General features: G+C 29.1%; 1 protein-coding gene and 1 long non-coding RNA gene across 2 annotated transcripts; both read right to left on the bottom strand.

Annotated features, from left to right (window-relative positions):
• Nucleotides 1-8078: 8078 nt before the first annotated feature.
• Nucleotides 8079-9529, bottom strand: LOC114414735 (WUSCHEL-related homeobox 4-like). Its single transcript, XM_028379119.1, has 3 exons — nt 9207-9529; nt 8586-8870; nt 8079-8463 (listed from the first exon to the last, which is right to left on the bottom strand). The coding sequence occupies exons 1-3, from the start codon at nt 9450-9452 to the stop codon at nt 8302-8304; spliced, it is 693 nt and encodes a 230-aa protein (XP_028234920.1). The 5' UTR covers nt 9453-9529; the 3' UTR covers nt 8079-8301.
• A 6680-nt stretch (nt 9530-16209) lies between these two features.
• Nucleotides 16210-17317, bottom strand: LOC114414894. Its single transcript, XR_003667284.1, has 2 exons — nt 16889-17317; nt 16210-16791 (listed from the first exon to the last, which is right to left on the bottom strand). It is a non-coding gene; the product is annotated as an uncharacterized LOC114414894 (long non-coding RNA).
• Nucleotides 17318-25116: the final 7799 nt, after the last annotated feature.

Consider the following 25116-nt stretch of genomic DNA (forward strand, 5'->3'; position numbering starts at 1 on the left):
CACTACAAAAATTAAAATTTTATTTTTAAATAATATTTTAATCATTTTGAAAATATAAGTTTTAATTATGTGATATTATTGAAATTTTCAATTAATTAATCTTGTTATGGCTTAAATTGAATATTATGTATCAATGAGATTTGTTTATGATTATTATTATTATAAATTTATTATTCTTAAATATTATTAATATTTGGTTTTTAATTCATTATTTTTTATATTTTAAATTTGCTAATCTTTATTTTTTTATAAATAAAATTTATTTATAAAAGATTATTATGTGATAAAAAAATTATATATTATAATTTAATTGATATAAACATTATTTATCTATAAAACATTATTGATGTGTGCTGCTCTTTTTAAATATTATTTCATGTTAATTGTCATATGTTACTATTTTAATTATTTTTTAACTAAATTAAAGAAAACAATATTATTAACATTAATGATATATTATTATTGCATACTTTATAGATATTTTATATTTATTATACATAATAAATATTTAGTACATTATGGTCTGAATTTGTAAAAATAAAAAATATCAATATTATTATTGTCTGAATTAGCAAAATAAAAAATTATAAATATTATTTATATATGTGTTATTCTTATTTAATATTATTACGCGTTATTTTATATATTTTACAATTTCTATTTTCTATTAAATTAAAAATGTCAATGTTATTAATAATAATATCTATATTATTATTCCATTTTTATAGCTATATTATATTTATTATGAATAATTAAAGTTTAAGACATTATGGTCTGAATTTATAAGAATAAAATATTATTATTATTATTATTATTTTTATTATTATTATTATTATTAGAATTAAGATCTGAATTCATAAAAAATATAATTATAAAATTGTCATTCATATATGAATATAAAAGAACTCTATTTATTTTTATTCTTATTGATTTATTATTATAAAAATGAGTAATAGTTACTATTTTCATATTGAAAATTTAGTATAAAAAATAATTTTAAAGTAAATTATATATATATATATATGAAAATTAATCTAGTATTTAATTTTAAAATTAACTAAATACCTATAAATTAATTCATATTGTTCATAAAATTTATTTTAATATTTAAATAAAACATTATACTTTTTATATACATAATAGTTTATTTCTTCATATATATCTTTAGCTACCAATTAAAATACAATTTTATGGATTATTTTAATTTTAACTACATATTTATAAAATTAATACTTTCAATCCATAAAAATAGTACTGTCAATTATTATTTATTATAAGTATAATTTATAGCAACCAATTTAAAAAATATTATAATTTTAACAAAATAAAACATAAAGCATATTTTCATTTGAAAACTAATTATTGGTAGAAAAATTAGTAAGCAATTTTAAAAATTTAATAAAGTTGAGAATAAGTAATAATATAATATTTAATTTTATCATAATATATTTATATATCTACAAATTATTTATTATTTTAATTAAATAAAATAAAAATGGTGAACATTTCTTATTTTAAAATTAATTACTGGTGAGAAAAATAATATATTATTATTATAACATCTATAAAAATATTTAAAATTTGGATAAAATGAAATGGAAAAATTGAGCATACTAATATATATCCTTGATCATAAATGTTAATTGTTATTCATGAGTACTAAATGCATCAAAAATAGGATAAAAAGTAGTAATGTACCTCTAATTTATGGTTTCTTTTGTGAGATTTATTAATAATTTATTTTTGTGTAAAGTTATGCAGTGAAAACTCCATTTGGATGACTAATGTTGAACTTATTTGAATTTTTAGGCTAAAGAAAAAAAGATTTTGAAATGTTGCTGAAGGACTCGCTCAGCGAGTCAGATTGACTAAGTGGGTCTTATCTGCTTAGCGAGGAAGTCAACTCGCTAAGCGAGTACAAAATCCTACATAATGTTAAGTTAGAGAGCAGCACGTTTAGCGCACAGTTAGCCCACCTAGCGAGGATTTTGTCTCTTCTCGCACTTAGTGCGTCCAAGCCCGCTTAACGCCCAGCCACTAACTCTCGCTCAGCGAGCGTGCCTTTGTAAGTTTAGAAGCCGAAAAGTCTTTAAAAACTGAGAGAGGATGAGAAATGAAGCATCAAGCAGTGTGGAAAGGAAGGAATAGGGCACTTTCCTTCACATCTTTACTTCACCATTCCATCCCCACATCATTTTCCTTATTGCATTAAGCCCTCGTTGCCAATGGAGGGCTAAATACTTCATTGTTGGGGAGTTTTTCCACTAAGCACTCTTGATGTAAAAACTCTAACTATCTATTTAATATTATTACTAGTGTTCTCTGCTTCTATCTGTGTTTAATTTTCATATTTATGGCTTGATCATCCTATTTATATGTTTGTTAGGCTTTGAGTATTGAAAAATACTTTTAGTCCTTAGAACTTGGTAGAGCAGCGAGAGGCTTGCATTTCTAGGAATGGTGTGTAGTAATCTAGTAAATGTTGCATCTTTTGCGTAATGAAGTTCGCTTAAAATGAGTTTGTTGAGAAATCAAGAATGAAACTAAGAGGGCTAGACTCTTTCATGTGAGGAATTACAATTAAAGTAATTTAACGGTGCAAAAAATATTAGAGAAATATTAAATAGAGAAAAAAAAATTTAGTTACGTCAAGACAAAGTTCGATAGAATACTCCTCAACATTTTCATCTTGGTATTTGTTCTATTATACAATTATGTGTTTGTCTTGTCAAGTGTTTTTAAGTTTAGAAAAATTAATTCAGGAATTTGAAACATGAATGAGTTATTTCACTTTATTACACTGCAATTAAATTAGTTTACAAACTGAATATGCTTCATCTAGGTATAACAAATTTCCTTTGGACATGATACTTGCACTTACAGTTTTAATTACTACTTGAGCGAATTGATTCACTTGTCAATCGAGCTAACAATAAATAAAATATTTATACTTATTATTAAAATTATCAAATTTAATGATTAATTATTAAAATTATATATAAAAATAACATTAATTTCAACAACTTATTTTTTTTTGCTAAATACATTGAAGCATTAAATTCAGTTAAATCTGACGACTATTATAAAATTGAATGATGGATCTAATGGCAAGAAAAATTTCATGTGAAGTTTACTTGTAAATAAAAATTATATTAATTATTAGAACATTTTAATGAAGAATGAATTTAATGCATAATTTATAATAAAAAAATCTCATTGTTAGGTATCTTAAAAAGATTGTGAGCTTTAATTATTTTACTGAATTTTAAATTCATGCAATGTATGAGATCACACAAGTTTCCCTAAGGAAGGTGTATTGGATTTTAACATAATTTTTTTTTGTCAATTTTAAAGATTATGTAGGAATATTATGATTTATAGATTTTTTTTTAAATATTTTTATGATATTTTGAATTTTAATGGATTAATATCATAAGAATGTAAAGAAATTGAAAAGTTTTTATAGGCACATGGTGTGTGTGTGGGGGCCATGGAAGACGAAGATCCTTCCAAAAGTGAAGTTCTTATTGTGGAGATTAATGAATAATGACCAATAGCTTACCCACAGCGAACAATATGCAGAGAAGGAATTTTAATATCCAAAATTGGGACTACAAGTGTTATCTCTGTAATGATGAATCAGAAACTATGGAACATGTTTTCTTCAATTGCAGGACATCGAGGCAAATCTGGAATCACTTTGTGCGTTTGTTCGGTGTATTATTTGTGTTTCCTCAAACACCTTCACAGAATTTCATACAACAAATAATTTGTAATGCAAATGCAAAGATGAACCGGAACTGGAAAACTCTATCGTGCTCAACTGTGTGGGTTTTATGGTATAGACAGAATCTGATTGCTTTTCAGAACAAGGCTTTTGATGTTGATGATGTAGTCTACACAGTCGGATTCCATGCATTGAAATGGTTGAAGACTTGTGAACCCTCTTTCCCGATTTCATTTGGCCAATGGATAGGAAACACTTCTATTGTGCTTCTGGACGTGTAGATAAAAACAAGGCTTCATAATCCCTTGATTTTATCAAAACGGTGGAACAGATCAATAGGAGTGGGCTTCATAATTATGTCAAACTTGGTAAACATGAACTTGTAATAGGTACGGACTGGTAGATTGATATTCTGTATGTTTCGGTTATTAAATGTCCCTGCATAGGGTAGATATCATATAACCGAGCCTTTTTAATAGATGTCTCTTGCCTATTCATTATTTTCTACACAACTCTTTAAGATGGTATATCTTCTAGTCTTGGCTTTATATAAAACTTTAGCTTATAAAAAAAAAAAACTAACCCTTCTTGCATTCTTTTATTCTTATTTTTGAATTTGAACAATAAATTTAAATGATATGTTGGTTTTTTTTAATTATTATAATTATTTTGATAAATCCAATAATATATTTAAGTGGGGTAGAAGGCACTGGTGAGGATAGAAAATTTGTAGAAGAGTTACTGAATTATCTGAAAGACGAAATTAAATGTGACAGTTATAAGAACATTTTGTCAATCAGTTGATAAGCATAATCAGTATAAGAAAAACATAGTTAATCTTAACACATAAAACAAACTTTAATTTAGAAAGCAAATGGAAAAGTGTGAGAAGAGATGAATATATTAGATATTCTTTTATTTCAAAATAATAGAAGAAACATATATGACACACATGTCTTAAAGAGAAAAGAAAATATGTGATGATAAAAAATAAAGTTTGATAACCAATATAAAAATAAAGGCAAGAGTCTATCAAAATGTTAAGGTTTGGATGAGATTGTTTGATATAAGTTTTATAGTAAAAAGTTTAATGAAATCCATCAAAATTATTCTAAAAAAATAATCAGTCAAAAATTGTATATTTTTTAATATTAAAAAACTTTTTATAAGTTATAAAAAATCACAATCGAATACCATTAGATTTTATTGTCCTTATTTAAAAATCTTAAAAGTCTTAATTGAATACCACACACTTTTTTCATAAAAAAATCTTTTAAAATTCTTTAAAACCCTAATCCAATACATCCCTTAAATTATATATTTTTATATTTAAATTTAGTATTTATATAAAAAAAACATGAGTTTAAAATATTTAATAGCATATTAAACATAATTATATTAATATTTTAAAAGGGTTTTTAATTTGATTTTTTAGACAATTGGTTCTAGAACAAATTATAAGAACACCCCCTCAACTATTATCAAATGACACATAATTTCACCTTTGTTTTGTTTTCCTACACTAATCCCCTTTAAGTTTGTAAACTTTACGCTAAAATCTCTTTATATGTTTGAAAATATTACAATGACATCTTCTCAATATTCCATCAAATATAGACTAACACCCCCTACAGGATAAATGTAATGATTAAGAAAAAAAAAGGAGATACATGTGTAATTACATTAAATCTTAGAAAATATTATTGTAATTTGCTCTTGATTTTAAAAGAAATATGAAAAATGAGTTAAATTTCAAATATAAAAAGTGATTTTTTAATTTTTTTTTATAATAAAGTTGTGACTCCGAGCCAACAGGTTTAATGCGCGGGCTAAATGGTGGGGGTTGCAAACTTACTAAAACAGAACCCGTATTAATTTTGGGCTTTGGGAGACGGTTAAATGTAATTGTGGGCTTAAATAGATAGGTTTATCCGCATATCCAACTCCTTTCTCCTTCTCTATCCCTTCCCTCCCATTCCCTAACTCTTTCCCATTTTTCTTTCGAAGGTGATAGCATAGATCACAAAAATGCAATCGTCGAGTTTGAGGAGGTCACATCTGATGACGAGGAAAAAAGGCATCTTCTTCGCTACAACATTGACTTTCGTTGTCTAATGACAAACCCTTGGTCATTTTGATAGTTTTTTTTTTCAGTTTCTATGGTGCGTCATTTACTTGGATTTCCCTTTTCGTTTTGATTTTCAGATACCATAGTCTTGTAATTATTTTTGGTGGTTTGTACTTTGAAGAATTTGAATCAAGATGGAATAGAGGAGTCAAATGTGAGGTCTTGTAATTAAAGTTGAATGTCGAGAAGAAAAATGAAAAAGAAATGTATTTTATTTTTGTTCATTTCTGATCCTAGATAAACTATTTTTGTCTCGAATGATTGCATGAAGGACAATTTATTGTTCTAAAGTTATATGACAACGAACTTTGATACCACTGAATGGACAGAAGTTGAGTTGAACAAGGGATTTGATCTTGAAATAAAATATGTAGTCAATAAGAAGAAAAAAAAACCCAATAAAAAGAGGGTAGTTAATGATATTCAGAATGATTAACAAAATCCACAGAATATTTGTGAAAATTCAAAAGAAAGATGTTTTGAACAAGATGGAGATAAACATCTGCATCTTATGAAACAAGCAAGAGTCCGGATGATGAAGGATTGCATTCGGGTATTTTAAATACGAGGGACTAAAATTAAGGGGAAAAAATTCAAAGCACTACAAACAAATTTGTTTAATTTGTAATTTGTACAAAATATTTTTTAACTTAAATTTGAATTGACTCACTATTTGAGTATTTGAATTTGTCCGGTCATTTACTGATAATTATAAATGCAAAGAATAATATATGCATATGATATTTTATTTTTTTCATGTGATATTTTTATTTTAAAAGAAATTCATAAATATAATAAATGAATTTATTATGTTTCTAAATGTAATTTTTAAAAAATAAAATAAAGTATGCAAAAGAAAAGAGTTTCCCTTTTCATTTTATATTTTAAATTTAAAGAATAATTAAAATAATACTTGGCTTAAATATAATTTTAATTCTCTTATTTTGTTATATCTATAATTTTTATTTTTTAAAAAAATATAATTGTTTGATTCTCTTATTTTATAGATTTTACCATTTTTTTTATGTATTTCACAATTTTGGTCCAATTCTTAATTTTGTGTATGTTTTATTTTGATCCAATTCAACACTTGATCTAACATAATTTAATTAAAATATAAAAAATAAAAGAAATAGACATTGACAAAACTATTGATTTGATAAAATAAAAAAAAATTGTATTTTTTTCTAGGAACAACCAAAATTGTATTTAATCCATGATATTTTTATATTTTTTATATTATAGAATAAGAAATTTTAACTTCGTTTTTTAATGGAGTGTGGAGATTTGAAAGATAAGTTCTTCAACATTGTAATTTATGGATTTTATTTCTAATATTTAATTATTTGATGTCTTTTCAATTTGGTGATTTTTCATAATTATAGTGCATTTTACGGATCATTTTTACTGACTTTTTTTATGCGAGAGGTATATAGATGCAATTAAAAAAAATAACAAGATGACACACTTAAATTATTTACAACAACACCGATACACTTATCTTAAAACTACCTACTAAAAAATAATATATCATGTGATGATTTAAATTAATAATAAGTAAGTTTTTAACAAATATTTTTTTGTTAAGTCTTAAATAATTTAAGACGAATATACTAGTCTTTCATTCACCACAGTCCTGTTTCCGTGTATCGCCCATTTTAATTATTACTATACATTTTTTTTGTTAAATCTCTCTACCTTCTTAAATTGTAAAAATGATTGAGAGAATATGGCTACTCTTTTCTCAATATGCACACTCAGTGAACGAGATGAAACTGGTCGGAACTTCTATTTTCAAATTGTTAGTCTTCATTTTCCCTCCTAAGTCTGGTTCTTATGGCCCTACTAGGCACTATGAGGTAAAAAGAAATTTGCATGTCAACAGTGAAAAAATAAATATATGAGTGTACCCTTTGATACTTGACGTGCCCTACTTTATGAAAGTCTGATTTATGATGGTTGAGTGGAGTATCTAACATGATTATTTTATAAGATTTCAGCTAGAGGACACTCATGCTTTTTCAATTTGAAACTAAAAGGCTTAAAAGGATAGGCTTAAGAAGAAGAAGAAGAATTAAGAAGGAGTAGTTGCGTGGACTTGTACGTCAGTAGCTTCTCCTTTTAACCTAAAAGCTTCGTTTGATTTATGTGTGTTCCTGTAGTCAAAAGGATTCATCGTTTTCAAAGTCACACCCCCATGTAGCTGAAATCAACAAATAGAGGGAGACAAATCGCTTTGGTTTGGTTCCAAAGTCAGGAATATAGCATTAAGTGGGAGAGTACAGATCAGAGACAATTAACTTTGTCTTCTTTCCCGATACAAAGGAAAAAGAAAAGTAAAGCAAATTAAACCACATCGATCCATTCAATAATCAGCTGCGATATTCGGAACTAAAGCAAAGCGCAAAATGATGGATATTAAATGATCAATCAAACTCAAACCCCTTCATCTGCCTTCCGGGTGCAATGGGAAAAGCTCCAGAGTTCTATGTTCCTCTTGCTCACACGCTGATGACATGTTTTGTTCTTCCAAGCACTCAAATACCCATCTCCTACACTTCTTCTTGTACGGACTATCTTCCTCGTGATCTCTCTCTACTACTTCCCCCTGCAACAATCCGTTAAAGTACTTTAACTTTCTTTTCTCTCAAACAAGATCTCATAGTTATACTTCTTAATTATTACTACTAGTACCATCCTAGGTTAGTGTAGAACATACTATAAACATACCCTTGTTGTCTCCAAAGTAACAATACTATGAATTGTGTGAGTTCGAGGACTATGAGAAAAGGCAAGGCTGTTGCGCTTCTGCTTTTGTCTCTCGCGTGCTTTGTGGTTCTGAAACCAATAGAACACGTTTTTCCCTTCGATCTTACCGTACTTTCCAAGCTGGACAGTGATCTGCTCTATCTGTTGAGCATTTGGAGTTCGTATCCCTCCTTTGTACAACATCTCCAATATGCCTATCTGTTCTTGAGTAGGATTCCACCGTGTTCCTCCTGGATGCGTTTCAACCTGTGTATTATAACAACAAATAACGAAAAATCGTTCACTTAATTTCTTTGTCTCTCAAACAATTTAAAATTATGTGCATGTGCCGATATATAGTATATAAATGTGGTACATATGTGCACGAGATCTTTTTATCCATTAAAATTAAAAATATGTATCAGGATTTATAACAGTTAAGAATTTTATTCGACCAATTGAACTGCACTTTCTTAGTACGTGCACGTGAATTATATTAATGCATGGATGATGGAAGAGAGAAAATTAAATGAATTAAAGAAAAGATAGAAGTGAATAATTAAGAGATCAGATAATAATAATAATAATAATAATAATACGGACCTGGCCTTGGGGTGAAGGTGGATCCTTCTTACTGTCGTCAGAGGAAACGGGTTTTCTGGGGCCACTTTCAGGCCTGATGAAGCTCTTGAGATCGAAAGGAACAGAAGGGGTGGTAGGGATAGTATTAGTTTGGGTGTTGGGAAGCTTGGGAGCAAGAGGGCGTAATCTCTTGCAGCCAAGTGTGAGGAAAGGTTCGTGCTCCCAGCAGAATCCACGTGTGAACTGATGCACCTTCATGCTGCCCATGGTGGAGAGAAGAGGATGATAGGGAGATCAATGATTATATAGAGGATGAGGATGATCGAGAGGATCGCTATGCTAAAGTGGACAAAGTGGGAAATGAGGTGTTACCTGCAACAACCAAGACCAAATGATGAGATGTAGTTGACTTACGAATTTCCACCTATAAATTAAAGTAAAAGCTGATGCAACTAGACTTAAAAAGAAAAGCAAAATCGCACCGTACAGAGTAAATTATTGCTATAAGTAGTGCTTTGTTTGGGGTGCCCACCGTATCTCAGTAGAAAATTAGAGATTAATTTATCAAGATGCAAAGATTTTTTAGGGTCGAATCTCTGATTAAATGCACAATAAACATCATCACCATACAATTATATTACTATAGGTAATAGTAACAATAACGTACTATTTTTAACATATTTTTCCATTAAAAATTACAAAATGATACAAGAGATTCAAGTGAAACTGCTAATATTTCATAATTTTCTTTAAATTTTAACCTATACCAAAATCTGTTAGAAAAAATGTAATGATATTTGGAAATCTTATCATTCTAAACTACCTAATAACAGACAGGGTTATTGACTTATTTGGGTGTTTAAGAATCATGTTTGTTCAAAGAAAAATATAGTACATTAGCTAAAAATTACAGTTCTTTGGGCATGGATGGAATGAGCGCGAGTGGACAAGGGTGGGTATGTGTGGGATGGATATATGTTGGACGTATGCGTTTGTGCGTGTGTGTTGGCCCGTCAAATCGGGTCTTTTTTTCTTGCTTTCATGATAAGGTATCCTTGCTTTTCGGTGGCCTCTTTGCTCATCAATAAAGTGATGTGAGGAATGCAAAAAGATTCCTCCAATCCCAAAACTTGAAAATGGAAGCCCTTTGATCTGCTTTTCAGGATACGGATTTTTTATTTAAAAACGGATGAATGGGACGTCGAGAGGAGGATATCATGAATGCCGTCTTTGTCCTTTTGAAGTGGTAGAGAATGTCCAAGAAAACACTCACTCACTCACTCGCTCAACCCACATCTCTCAAACCCATTTCCCACTCTTTTGGGAACTGTAGCTCAATTTCCTAAGTACTACTACTACTACTACTTTACACTCCACATATATGTAATAATCTATGCCAACCATGCACCCATCATAATCTAGCTAGCCTACATACCCCTCCATTAAACTTTACTGCATATCCAAATTAATTCTAATATAATATGTTATATCTATTAATATTTAGCCTCCACATGTATTTAATATTTTTTTCTAAAGAATTGAAATATATTGATTATAAAAAGATATAACACATTCAATATTTTGTTGGTAACCTGAAGTTTTAGCTTTAATTATTTTATCTTGAGTGAACTCTGAGTACATCAATTTTTTTGCTAGCTAGCTAATTTGCTAGCCTTAGAAATATGTATGGGTGTAGAAATATTATTTTCTCTTAGTTTTTATAAAATAACAAATATCACATGTATTAAAAAAAGAAATATATATTAGTAAAATAACATAACATATGAATTTTTCATTTAAAGTAAAAAAAAAATCTTTAAAATTTATTTTATCTCTCCCTCACCCTCTTGGATCAGTCGTGAACTTACTCATCATATTAATATACTGCATTTAAATTTATGTTTAGGTAATAGCATATATTTTCAATTAACAAAAGCTGTGAGAAGTGGGCAATAATTCTCATTTCCCGCGTAGCATATGATTGAGTGTTGAGTGCAGCTGGCAACTGGTCTGGTCGGATAACTAATCACAGTTTTTTAAGCAACCCAGCTCGGCACGTGAGTAAACATATTTATTCATGTAATTCCAACCTTTAGTTATGCACGTGCCATTCAAATTGGGTGCACGAGAGAAACAAACTGCACACGTGTCTCAGTCAAAATACATGATTGCCAATCATGTACCTGCAAGCTGCGCGTGAGTTTTTCCTCTTTCACTCCTATGAATATGATTATGAAAGCCTTTAAGACGATGAAGTCATGAAGCTAGGTTTTCCTAGCAATATATTTTTTAATATTTTTTTTAACATATTGTTTATTATTAACTACGGAGTAAAATTTATTTAAAAAATTATGAGTTTCTTTTATTATTTTACGGTTTTTTTTTCATAATTTTATAAGTTACAATAAATTTTAACTAATAAAAAAGTATTTGCTAATATTCATCTAACCTCTTATTTATATGGTGCGTAGTTATTAATGTCATATATCTATCTCGTTACCCTCAAATCAGTAACCAAGACTTATACCCACTAAATTTTTTGTCTAAAAAACAATTTACAATCATTTTACAAATTAAAGCCATTCTCAAGCAAATATTGTAGCATTTGCATTTCGAAAATAATCAAACCCATAAACTCCTCTCAGGCAAATATCAAATACATGACGTGGAATTGGTGCAAGGTAAGGCTTTTAATGTTCTCTGAATGCATGGAGATTGAAACCAATGAGTTGCTTGCTGCATAAAAATATGGGGAGATGTTGTTTTGAGGGGGAGATCTGGGGAAGTAATTATTTGAGGTAGGAAAAAGGGTCAAGAAAAAGTAAAACAAAAAAACTTAACCACGTACCACTAACTTTAAGATTTACTTATCATCTGTTTCGAAGGACATGTGATTGGATCAGTAAATATATCATTGCAGAAGCTGGCTTTGTTAAAAAAGTATGATCAATGGCTCCCTTTCAACATAAGAGAAAACCACTTTTAAAGTTAAAATTTGAAGAAGAAAAATGGAAACTCCAAAAGCATGATTTAAATATAATGCTTGAAGAAGATAATAAATTAATTATTTTAATTAGTATAATAATAAAGCTTGATATGTACCGAGTTTTTTTTTTATCGGATGAGAATAAAAAATAATATTATTACGCATAATATATATCAAGTTAATCAAATGAGATAGAAAAATCATTATTATAAAGAATAATTATCTTACAGTATATGATAATATATAACTAAATGATGTAAGTATTTCCCAATCAATTTTTTAATTTTTTTAAAAAATTCGATAGACATTTATTACACACCATAGAAACATTCAATACTTCAGTTGCAGCACCTGGCCCCTTAGCCTGATGTGACCTCCCGAAATTGTATCTTTCGAATCCTGAATTCCCTCCTAGTCGTACAACGTAATCCTTGATGAGTTGCGTTACGTTATGTGGTGTAGCTTTTGCTTACCAGCACATTAAAATTTATGCCTGAATGTTTCTAAAGTATACGAGCAAATTTTCAGTATTTTTGTCCTATAAATTGGTTTATAAATAGTTATTTTTATTTCTCAAATTTTTATTTATTTTGAAATAAAATAGTTTGAAAAATCATATATATTAAGGGGTTGTCTTAAAGAAAGAGTACATATTCTAAGAGTACTTAAAAACAATTCCGTCAAGTACACGTGAAGTTGCTCCTTTTATTGAAAGAATAACTATTACGAATATTTATTGAAATTTATTTATTTTTTAATATTTTTCGTAAATTGTTACTGATATAGCTTTCAATGAGAGGGGGGAAAAAATGCTTAACTTCAGTTCAAGTTGAAACTTACCCAGTTGCATTGATTCTTACCTTGGCCATTATTAAAATTAATTAAGTTTAAATGTTTGGTTTAAAAGGCGAGCTTTTTAAATCTTTTATCCCATTGGCCAGATGTCACTTTATATGAACGTCAGTATCGTGGGATAATGATATCAAGGTTGACAATTTATAGATTATGAGCTTGAGGCCATGTTTTTTGGCCTCACATTATACAGATCTCGTATCTGATTGCACCACATTTATCTCAACTCCCTTCAATCACGACAACGCAAGATTTTCCCTCTAATCAATCCATGTTAAATTGCCAATGAGGCAATGCCGTGCCTATTTACACAAGTATATAGGTTTTCATGATTCTGTTGCTAATTTTATAGGATTTAGGTTTTCCAGCTAATATGTTTCGAAAGTCTTAATTTCATTGCAAAATAGCTATACATGCTCAATTTTACTACGTCATCTCCTCATATAATCTACAAATCTGTCGGTCCCAGAATTGCATATTACCGAGTTAGGAATTTTCTAATTGTCCAAATATAAACATATCAAAAACAGCATTGTTTCTGTAGCCCCTTCACCTAAAAAAACTTTATTATTGTATAATTAATCACATTCTCCTTCGATCCCTTTTCTCTATTTTTTTTAAATAAATACAATAACACGAGTAACAATGATAAATTTTTTTATTGAATTTAATTTTGATGTACTATTAATGCATATAAAATACTACTATATAAATACAATTCTGAATCTTTTACACACAATGACATTATCTTAAAACTAAAATCATTTAAAATCTTATGTGTGTGTGACGCAGACACACATACATGCGTTATACGTACACCCGGATATAGATAATCAACATTGAAAGCTAGCTAGTAGTGTTTATATATATATATATATATATATATATATATATATATATATATATATATATATATGAGTGTAACTAGTTAATAATTATATATATGACCTCTTAAAAAAAGTCATGTATTTTTTCTTTTAATCGTTACCATTCAAATATGATTCGATTAATTAACATCTTTATTATTACTTTGTCTCTATATAGAGACACAAAAAGAGAGATAGAAAAATTAACATATATAATAAATTTCAAAATTGAAATATTTCATTTGAATTGTTCAATTATGAATGTTTAATAAGTTAATTATAGGTTCTTTTCTTCATTGAAATAATAGGGAGGATCGTTATGCTCATTATTAAACATGTTGAAGAGATATTAAAAAAGAAAAACTCGTTGAAAAGATAAAATAGAACTAGAGGTCGAATATATCATAAAAAAGAATTAGATCAAGAATAAAGTTTCGATTATATGCATGTCAAACCTTTCTTTCTCTTCACCGAGATGTAGATCAAAAAGAATTTATTCTAATGCAAATTAAGAGATTCACAAGACATGTTATCCTATTTTGATATTCAGCACCGTAAGTATTGAATTATCTTTTAAAAAGACAAGGAAGGTTAAAATGGCAGCAAGTGTCTGTTATTGAATTCATCCAACCCGAAAGTATAATATCCATGTTAATAATGTTTGGTATCAAAGTCATGGAATGGGAAATTTGACAATCTAGAAAACAAATTATGTAATGTACTTTATCAACTGGTTTATGAGTGAGTATTTTTCTAATTTTTTTTATCATATCAATCTATCTTGGTGTGAATTTTGTTTAAGCATATACTCAAGTAAATGTATTCGTTAGATAGAAAAAATCATCAAAATTTCATGATTTTTTTTAAATTAATCATCATATCTTAACTCAAATCTCCACAGTTTTTAGCTTGCAAATTTTGAATGCAATGGTCTATTGTGATATAGATGAATAACTGGTTTGATGGGAGTGAATATATAAATGAAAATATTTCTTATTGAATAAATGTTCGATTGTGATTAAAATACTCCACTCAATATAAAAATTCAACCTGCTTAATAAAAATGAAAACAATTTTTTTAATTAGAAGAATCAGGTAAAACCAAATTTAGACCCAAATAAGTTCAAATTTTAGATTCGAAGTAAAATGTGAATGAATGGCCATATACCATAAGATTACCGTGGCTTTGGCAGGGATGATTTGTCGCATAGTAAATTTGATAAGCTCAAGAACGTAAACGAGAGTGTGATATTGAAATTGTGAATGTTGCCGGTAGGGTAGAGAAGAGGACATTGGCGAATTGAAGTTGGGTCGCACAATTGATAGGGCGTGGATCCCACACAGTGGACAAAGCGGTGGAAATCCATCATTAGGGGAAGACAATGCCATCATTTGTATATATTTCATTATCCTACAAACACATCAACGTAACAAAATTATAACACACCCATGATATACCTAGCTAGCAAGCCAGGAGTACAATAATAAAAAAGAAGCAAATATATATCTTTTTCCCTCCTACAATACAATTGTTTTATTACTATAAATTCTATTGTGTTATGTCGTACATTCACACACACATATTGTCTATTTAGTTAGTAATTTTTTTTACCATTAGTTAGTTTTTATGTTGATGTAGTTCAAAAAGAAGAAAGCTAGAAATCCTTTTGTTTTTTGGTAGACAACCTAGCTAGGGTTCCTTCAGGAAAAAAATTATTTCTATTTATGTTTTTTATAATTAAGAAAAAAGATATGAAGAAAAAAGATAAATATAGAATAAACCAAATAATGTCATAAAAAGATAATAGAAAATATAAATAAAATGCTATATATAATATAGTATTAAATAAAATAACTTTAAAAAGTTGTTAGTCTTGAGTGCATGTATGTCTCGAAAATCACTTAAACCTCCATGTATGTATAAATTAGATTTTTTAAAACAATTAAAAATTTATTAATTAACAAGTATATATTATTCAAGTTAAGGAAAATCTCTATTAGAAGATCATCTAAAACTTGGTTCATTTGAAAAGTGTTATCCCTCCTTTCTTGATCTAACTTGTGAGTTAAGTCTAAATTTGAAGGGTAATTATTTCGTCATGAAAGAGAGAGGTTCTCATGTAATTGTGTCCTAATTCAATTCCATCGGGTCTACTAACAGCCAGGTTGCATTATAGTTGATATAATAATCACTCATTTATTAACCAATCTCTATAGTTGAGGCCTATGATTTATCAGCTCCTAAAGGCGACTTAGAACTGAGAGAGTACATACAAAACCTTGAGCCTAGAAGACTAATGAAATTAAAATGAATCCAAAGTTGACATGGATCATAAAATCTATATAGAAGAATTAAGATTTGGAGTATAGAAATAAAATGAAGTCTTGCATGTGCAAGACAAGTCTAAAAGTTTTTTTAAACCATTGGATACATCATTTTTTAATGAAAGACCAATATTTTTTTCATTTTTTTTCTTTTTCTTTTACCATTTTGTCCCTCTGTTCCCATCTCTCCCTCCAACCCATTGCCATTTCGATCACTTCCGTTGTCGCCGTCGTATCTCCGACGAGATTTCCGACCGTCAATTCCACCATCCCTCCATTCTCTTTCTCTGTCACAATGCAAAACTCACCCTCCTTCGTCGCTGCTCCGCCACCGCTCCCCCTCCCTCCGCCGTCTCGCCCTACCTACCAAATAAACGTCATCCCCTTCCTGCCGCCGCCACCCTTCGTCGGAGCTCCCAACTCCATCTTCCAAATCATTGTCCTCCCCTTCCCGCCGCCGCCGCCATTCGCTGGACCTGAAGCTTCGTTGATCTCTCATCCCTCGAATTCCTGCTCGCTCTCCTCGCCGTCTACCGTCCTCCGTCCTCCGTCCACAGTTACGACATTGGTTGCAGCGCTGGTTTGGGAGGAGAGATGGAGATCAGATGAAAGGGGCACTTCAAATTTGAAGAAGATGTGAGAAGAGGTAGAGGAGAGATGGGTCAGAACTTCACCGAAGCCATCGTTTCTTTTCTCCAAAGCATCCCCAATGAGCGTCGTCCGAAACGGTGTCGTTAACAAAGCTCGTCGCCGCCAACGCCCTTTCCACGCGGTTGCGGGAGTTCTGCTCCGTCGCGCACCTCCTCTGCTTCGCGGAGGTCCTGCCCAACAACTTCAACGATGGAGGTGTTCGGGTGGTGGGGCCGTCGGGTCGGAGCCGGTGGTGGCTGGTGGATCAGAGGAGATCCAGAGAAGAAGAGATAAAGTGAGAAAGAGAAGAATAAAATAAAATAAAATAAAAACTGATGGACAGATCTTGCATGCTAGAATCCGTCCTCAATAAAATCTTAAATGAGCACACCCTAAGATGTAGCAAAAAGTATATGCAATTTTAAGAAATTGTCAAATGATTTCATGATCTTTTCAAGAGTGCTAAAGTTGGAAGTTTGCTACCATTTTAATTACTAGAACAAGAATTGGCATTTGTCTTGATACAAGAGAAAAAATTGTCTTTACATGAATCGGTATTGTATTAAAATGCAATGATCTCACTCTTCAGCGATTAACACAGAAATAATGTGTAGTAAAATATTGACATGCCAGTATCAGTGCACAAAACAATTTTAAAGTGTATTTATTCAATGATTCGAACCACATTAATTAATGAAAGTGGTGACTTTTATCATTCAAATTTGTCACAAACTCTTATAACAAAAAATACAAAAAAAAAAAACACTGTGAATGCAATATATTGTCATTTACTCCTTAGTTTAGGACATATATTGCGTGTATTTAATTAAAGAGTAATTAATCATTTTTATCTCTTAAAATGTAATTTATTGATAAATGTATCTTTGAAAGATAAAAATATATAAAATTTAGTCCCTGAAAATGTAAAAAGGTGCGATAAATATGTCATGTCGTTAACTTCCGTCTGTTACCATTAATAAAATAGTCTACGTGACACGAAAGGATAAATTTGTCACTAAAATGATTGCCAACATGGATTGTCAACATAGAGACATTTGTTATAATTTTTTTTTACTTTTTGTCTTTCAATTTGGCTAACAAATGGGTCTTTAAAAGATAAAAATACAAAATTTAGTTCCTGAAAGTATAAAAAGTGCAACAAATATATCTGAACATTAATAATAGATTGTAACTCATTATTATTATTATTATTATTATTATTGTTATTATTATTATTATTATTATTATTATTATTATTATTATTATTTATAATTTACTGTTCCTATTCATTTAGTGCTTATGCAGTATATTTTTAAAATTTTCTTTTAATATATATATTTTTATTATTTTGATTTTCTTGTCAAACCTTAATTTTTGCTGTTAAAATTTATTTTATCTTATATCTTATAATTTTATCAAATTTCTACTAATTTTCTCACTTTTAATCTTTAAAATTATTCCATATCATAATTCAAATTTAAGTGCCATCATATTTAGATTGAAAATAATATGTCGAGAGTTTTGAGTAGAAAAAACACAATCGGTCGTGGGATCAAATTTATTTTAAAAAAATTAATCAACTACTTTTTTTTATAAAAAAAAATCTCACAAAATTTAAACTAGATAAAGTTAAAGTAAAATTATAAGTCTTTTTCTTAATCGATAATATATATATATATATATATATATATATATATATATATATATATATATATATATATATATATATATATATATATATATATATATATATATGAAAGAATCATTGGATAAACCTTATGTGCTTCCATTCGAGACAACACTTATTATATATAATATGAATGAAATGAAAACAATTACTAACAAATAAAGAACCCAAATAAATTTAAATAAAAAAATACAATAGTGCTCAAACTAATACAGAGGTTAACTTAAAAAAAAAAAACTAATACAAAAGTTTATTCTTTGTCTTTGTGATGTAGAATTGTATCTCTTGTTGATTTAGGGACTGTGACGACTTTGCATTCCATTTGACATACTATGAAAGAGTACGTAATAAAGATAATTAATTGAAGAAACAAAAAATTTCATGAAATTAAAGGCTTTCATTTTTTAAAATTGTAACTCAATTTTTTTATATCATAAAACTAAAGAATTTTATTTTATTTTGGAAAATAAGTAGTTATATTGATTAATTAAAAAACTAATTAACAATTTGATAGATGGATAAATAGATAGATAATTAAAGTATAAGATTTCAAATCTTATGCTATATTTTACTATTTTTAATCCCTTTTTCCATAACTTCTCTCCTATACAATTCATTATTAACGTCTGAATATATTTGTCGCACTTCTTATACTTTCGAGAATTAAATTTTGCATTTTTATCTTTTAGGGATGTAGTTGTCAGTGGAGTGAAAAGATGAAAAGTAAAAAAAAATATTCTGACAAATATGTCCCTATGCTGACAATCCACATTGGCAATCATTTCAATGACAAATTTGTCCCTCCGTGCCATGTAGGCTATTTTATTAACAGTGACGAACGAAAGTTAACAGCAACACATATTTGTCACACTTTTTACACTTTCAGGGATTAAATTTTGTATTTTCATTTTTTATAGACATATTTATCAACAAAATACACATTAAGAGACAAAAATGACTATTTACCCTTAATCAAATTATGCCTTACAATAGCAACATTAATGGTTAAACCAAGTCTTCATACATATGCTCTAAAACCCTTCACTAAAACCCTTCACTAGGCTAACTGACCTTAGTGGAAGTTATGTTTTAAACATTTGCATTGTGAGCAAATTACAGTATTAGATACATTTGAATTTTGAAAAGATGTGAAGCTATGTTATATATATTTTTTATTTTGATAATATAGCTCCTTTCTTATTCATTAATAATGTGAAAGCTTTAAATTAGCAATTATTAAAAAAAAGTGAAACCACACATGTGCACAAATGATTATATTTTTCTAGACTGGCTGAGCCAAATAAATTATCAAAACTAAATTTCTGGTAAGCTTGGTTGGTGAAAAACCTTTAGAGTTGAAACTTTTTTTTGACAGTCTCTATCTTTAGAGTTGAAACTAAGCATAGGGCCTCGGGCAAATCATAAAATCAATTCGTAGGTGAAAAGGAAAAGAAAATTATAGAAAGATGTGACGTCCACCCACTTTAATTTGTTGTGAAAGTAACTTTTTATTTCTATGCTCCTAGTCCTCATTTTGTTTGGAAGCCTTTTAGCTTGGAAATTGGCGGAAAGGGATCGCTGATGCTATAGTATTTATCACTGGTTGCTCTAGCGTATAATGCCAACTAAAGTGAAATGCGGGTAGCATCATTCTTCGGATAAAATTATACTCCTAACTAGATCTAGATGCATGTGGCATCTTTCTATATATGCACTTAACTCGTGACTTTATGTTCTACAGTTTAATTCCCTTTTCCTTTTTTATCTCTAGAAAGACAGAAAGTTAAGGAGAGTGGTGAAATATTTGTCATTTCATGTAAGGGAAAGTGGGTACAAAAGAGCAGGGAAAAGAAAAGGGTTTTTGTTTTGGGGCAAGGAGGAGGGGTATTGAATGGAAGACAGTCCAAACATAATTAAATTAATTGATGCCACTGAATCATCTCTCTCTGTAGTTATATTCCTTTTTTAGCGTTTTCTTATTTTCTTCTTCCTTTCTCAAGTTTCTTTTCTTTTTCCTCTTGGCCCTAGCTGTTTGCAATAACTCAGTTAAAATTTTGACTATTGTTTCCCAGTCCAAATGTCTCCCCTAAATCTCATACATCATACTTCTTGGGAAAATAATAAAATATGATAAGAAAAAGTACATTTAGTAAATAAATATTCACATTTTCTGAAAATCCTCCAGTATTCATAATTTATTGAAAGTGTTAATATGTAAAATGAATTATAGATTGTTTCCCTAGGCTTCCTCGTTTTATATAAAAAATAATAAAATCTTATCATCAATTACCTTTACTATTTCTTTTATTTAAGCTTAAAAGTACTTTTGGGTATTACAATTGTGTAAATTGGATCCTTCCGTTCCGTCATTCTTCCGTTAAATAAGAGAATAGATTGCCAAAATGTTAAAGATGCCATTAACACCCACGCTAAAGGCTAGCAACAATACTTAACCTCTAGTTATTATGACAAGGAGAGAGTATATTATTTTTGACATTTAATTCTTTCAATTTTCAAAAAGAAGGTAGACAGAAAATAATTTCCATATCATAATTTTATGTAGAAATAAAAAATAGTTAAAAAATTATTTATGGCTTATCTTCATATAAATAAGAATTTTTAATCTTTGTAGATTTAATTAAATCTAATTTTAGTCATTTATAACTTTTTCTTAATTTTTCATTTTTTTTTTTGAAATTTCTGCAATAACTGTTGAGATAACATATCTAAAGATTCGATACATATCATTACATAATGAAAAAATACGTCTCGTGCTGGGCCTGCTAAAAAGCTTGTTGGAACAACAAATTAAGGACAGTCCGGAGAAAATTTTGCCCGTTTGGGATCAGCTCAGCCATCGGCTTCAAACATATTCCTTTGGTCCACAGTACAAATAAGGGTGTTAGTATTGTTTCCTGTCATAATTTTTCTTAGTTCCTATAAAATTTTAAAACTCTTGTAATTCTTGAAAAAAAATATTCTCAACCCCTTAATAGGGGCCAAGAGTAATTTGCCTGGGCTAATAGTATCTCCCTACAAATGAATTAAGGCCCAAACATATGAAATTGGACCAAGAGTCCATTACGTGTCACATATGAAGATTGTTCACTGTTTTTGATAAAAAGTTTTTTTTTTTTTTTTTAAATGAGAACTATGAATTTCATTGAAAGACCACGGGAGCATTAGAAGAGGCTCCTATGTCATGTTCTAAATCAAAAGAGAGTTGGGCTGGAACATGCTCCATGCAAACTTGATCAACCAAAACAAAAGCTAACTTCAATCAACAACAAAGCTTCATATGGGGGAGGGATTAACATATATATATGGTAATCTAAGTTTATTTTTTTATTTGTAAATGTTAGTCGATAATATGTTAGTTTTTGTTAGTGAAAAATTAGAACTCATGATCTATCTTTATTTTTTTCCTACTTTTATCATCAAGTTAACTTTATATCTTCTTTTGACAATTTAAGTTGATTGACTTAAAATCAACATAGGTCCAAATATAGGTTTCTGGTTGTGAATATGCAACGTTCTTCTTGGGTGAATTTTAAGTGACTACCTAGGTAAAATTCCAATTTAACAAAAGCCTACGCTCAAAAAAATCCGTTGAAATCTATGTTGAGTTCTATCACATGTGCTTGGTTTATTCAAAAAAAAAAAAAAACAAAACATGTGCTTGGCTTTGATAATTGCATTTTTACGAAGTTGTTGCTAATAAAGTTTGCAAGCTTCTAAATGTGTTTTGCACATCTTAAGAGATTGTGTAAGTGCCGTGAATACGCGGTCAAGGATGTTTGATCCAAGGATGTGGACTGAATTTTTTTTAGCTCAGATTTAACGTGTTGGATGAATAATAACTTGTCATAACAGTAGGCAAAACATGACCAATAGGAATGGGACTTTTGGTTGTAAAATTTTATGGGAGTATTTGTCGGGCTGTTGTGTAAGGACAAACAATTTTACTTTCTTACAACATGCGTTCTAATATGCATGGAAAATACTTTTAGCTATTCCTAAACCTTTCTATATAGTCATCCATAAAATAGTGATTTTGTTCTTATGTGGATTTAATGGTGTGTAAAAACTAGTTCAGTAAATAAACTAAAATATATTAATTTTAAATTATTTTAATTGGTTCAGTTTTAAATTTAAATAATCAAACTGATTTAAAAATCGATTCAGAATCAAACTAATTTTAAAAAATTAATTCTAAATGGAACTGATTTGTAATCAATTTTAAATTAATTTTAAGTATTGGATCATTTTCGAACTAATTTTTGAATTGTTTCTTTTTAAAAAAAAACATTAAAATAAAAATCAGTTCGATTAACTATATCGATTTTATAAAAATAATTCAATTAATTGAATTGATTTTATACAATAATGCAATTCTTTTTTCTTGAACAAATACGTGCATTGCTATATATGAATTACTAACAACATGGTGCTTTCCGCCTTTCCCCACCTATATATAGCTACGTACGTCAAATTCAAATATAAAGTTGATGGGTCTAAGAGGAACTCAAACAGATCATGATGGTGTGATGTATGAAGAGTCTTCTTCAATGAGATGATGGTTCTTTCAGAAAAGGATTCCACGATCAAAGCTAAAATTTAGGGATTGATCGATGATATATGGTTCTTTCATAAAAGGATTCCACGATAAAGCCAAGCTTTAGCTTTTAGGGGATTGCTTTATGACCTCAAAAATTGCTGGTTCACTTTGCATCCGGAAGTTGATGGTTGGATTTTGAAATAGCATTGCTTATATACGGTTAAAACCCATTGTTCATTAACTCACTCACCAATGTTTGCAACTTGGTAAGAGAAATCACTGTTCTCTTGTAGCAGCATGAATGGGTTGTGGTCGTGAGTCTTGACACGTGTTTTTTGTAAGGCAATTCGATGTGCAAATCATATTTACTAATTAACTTTGGGCATGCATGGAGGTCTTGGCCTTTTTCAAATGCTTGATCGTCCCCACCAGTCTCTTGCCAGCTGAAGGAAAATGTCACAAGGGTGTCTTTACCTTGTTTTTTTCTTCTTTTTTTAGTGTTCTATTTCTTTTGAGCTTAATTTTCATTATATATATAAATTATACTAGTTTTTTTTTTCATTTGATAATTTTAAGAACTAGTTATTAAACTTAATCCATTTAGTAGTAATTTTTTTATGGACATTGAATTTCATCAATCATATCATTGGATTGGTATAAATGATCAGATAATTTAAAATCTATTTAATATTTCACTAATTAACTTTATTAATTTTAACATAGAGTATACTTTATAAAATATAAATTTTATTTATATGTTGATGTACACAGATTCAGAAAAATAATATTACATAATTCAATGATTAACTTTGTTGAATTCATATTTTATAAGAACGTACTAAATAAATTTAGGATTCATTACTTACTTTTAAGCGGATTCATTTCGTTTATAGAATATTTTTAAAAAATTATTCATGCAACATATAATAAATTTATATAAATAGAACATATTCATGTTTGTTTTTCTTTTGAGAGTACAAGTATTTGCTATTCACAGTGGAGTTTGAAGTTTGACCAAGGGGAATCAATGATTGGAAAGGGACAGTGCCGCACATAGTCGCATTGACTGAGACATCTCCCACCCCAAGCTGAAGAGATTATTTCTCCAACATTATATTTGACATATAACACTTAAGATTATGGTGCATTGGAGAGCTAGCAAGCATATATCATTCACAATGTTAACTGAGAAACATTAACACACTCGACGAAAATAAAAAATAAAAAATAAAAATAGCAACACGAATTCAATTAAGTTCTGTTTGGTTTCATCTAAAAGGGGAAAATGTTCTCACCTGAAAAACTAAAAATGTTTGACGAACATTTTCACTTGATAATGTATGGTTTATTTTTTTTTTCTATTTTTAAAAAATATAAAAATAAGTAAAGAATTTCTAAATTTAAGACGAAATAAGAGATTTCTTGTGTGTCAAAACGAAAGAACATATGTGTATATATATTAGTGGTTACATTAAAATAAGTTATAAATTGAAAAAAAGAGAGACGAAAAGCATAGGATCACATCATTTAAACGCTATTTGTTGAAATGTTTTCACAGCATGCAGCATTTTTTTAAGGAAATGTGTTGTACAAGAATACTAAGTGGAAAACTAAAGGAAAAAAAAATGAAGAGCTGGCTGAGGCCCTACTCTTACAATGTGTATCAAACGAAAGTACGCAACTGATCCTAAACTCCAACTTTCCCATGACTGTGACAAGTGACAACCTCACTTTGAGATAGAGCCACCCTGTTCTCCGCCTATCTCGCATATTCTTTTAAGAAAAAGAAAAAAAGAAGTTTTGTGGGGTGTCATGGGCAACTGATGCTTTTGGTGCTCAATTCTTCCTTATCTCTCTATCCACTTGTTAGCACTGTTCGACAAGTGAAACATTATGTGTTTGTTTGTTTCATATTAATGCGGCTTTGTTGGGCCACTGCTGTTCCTATCTTTATCTCTTCACCCTTGGCCTTTTTTCACACTGCATCATTTGCTCATATTTTGACAATCATCAAGATAACATAAACA

Source organism: Glycine soja, chromosome 6, assembly GCF_004193775.1.
Source record: "Glycine soja cultivar W05 chromosome 6, ASM419377v2, whole genome shotgun sequence".
In the NCBI taxonomy this organism is placed as follows: domain Eukaryota; kingdom Viridiplantae; phylum Streptophyta; class Magnoliopsida; order Fabales; family Fabaceae; genus Glycine; species Glycine soja.

Bases quoted from the DNA above. Each gene is read 5' to 3' on its own strand.
- LOC114414735 (XM_028379119.1), bottom strand. From the start codon at position 9,452: ATGGGCAGCATGAAGGTGCATCAGTTCACACGTGGATTCTGCTGGGAG. The intron at 8,871-9,206 runs GTCCGTATTATT...TATAATACACAG, and splicing joins CACCTTCACCCCAAGGCCAG to GTTGAAACGCATCCAGGAGG. The intron at 8,464-8,585 runs GTATGTTTATAG...GGATTGTTGCAG, and splicing joins TTACTTTGGAGACAACAAGG to GGGGAAGTAGTAGAGAGAGA.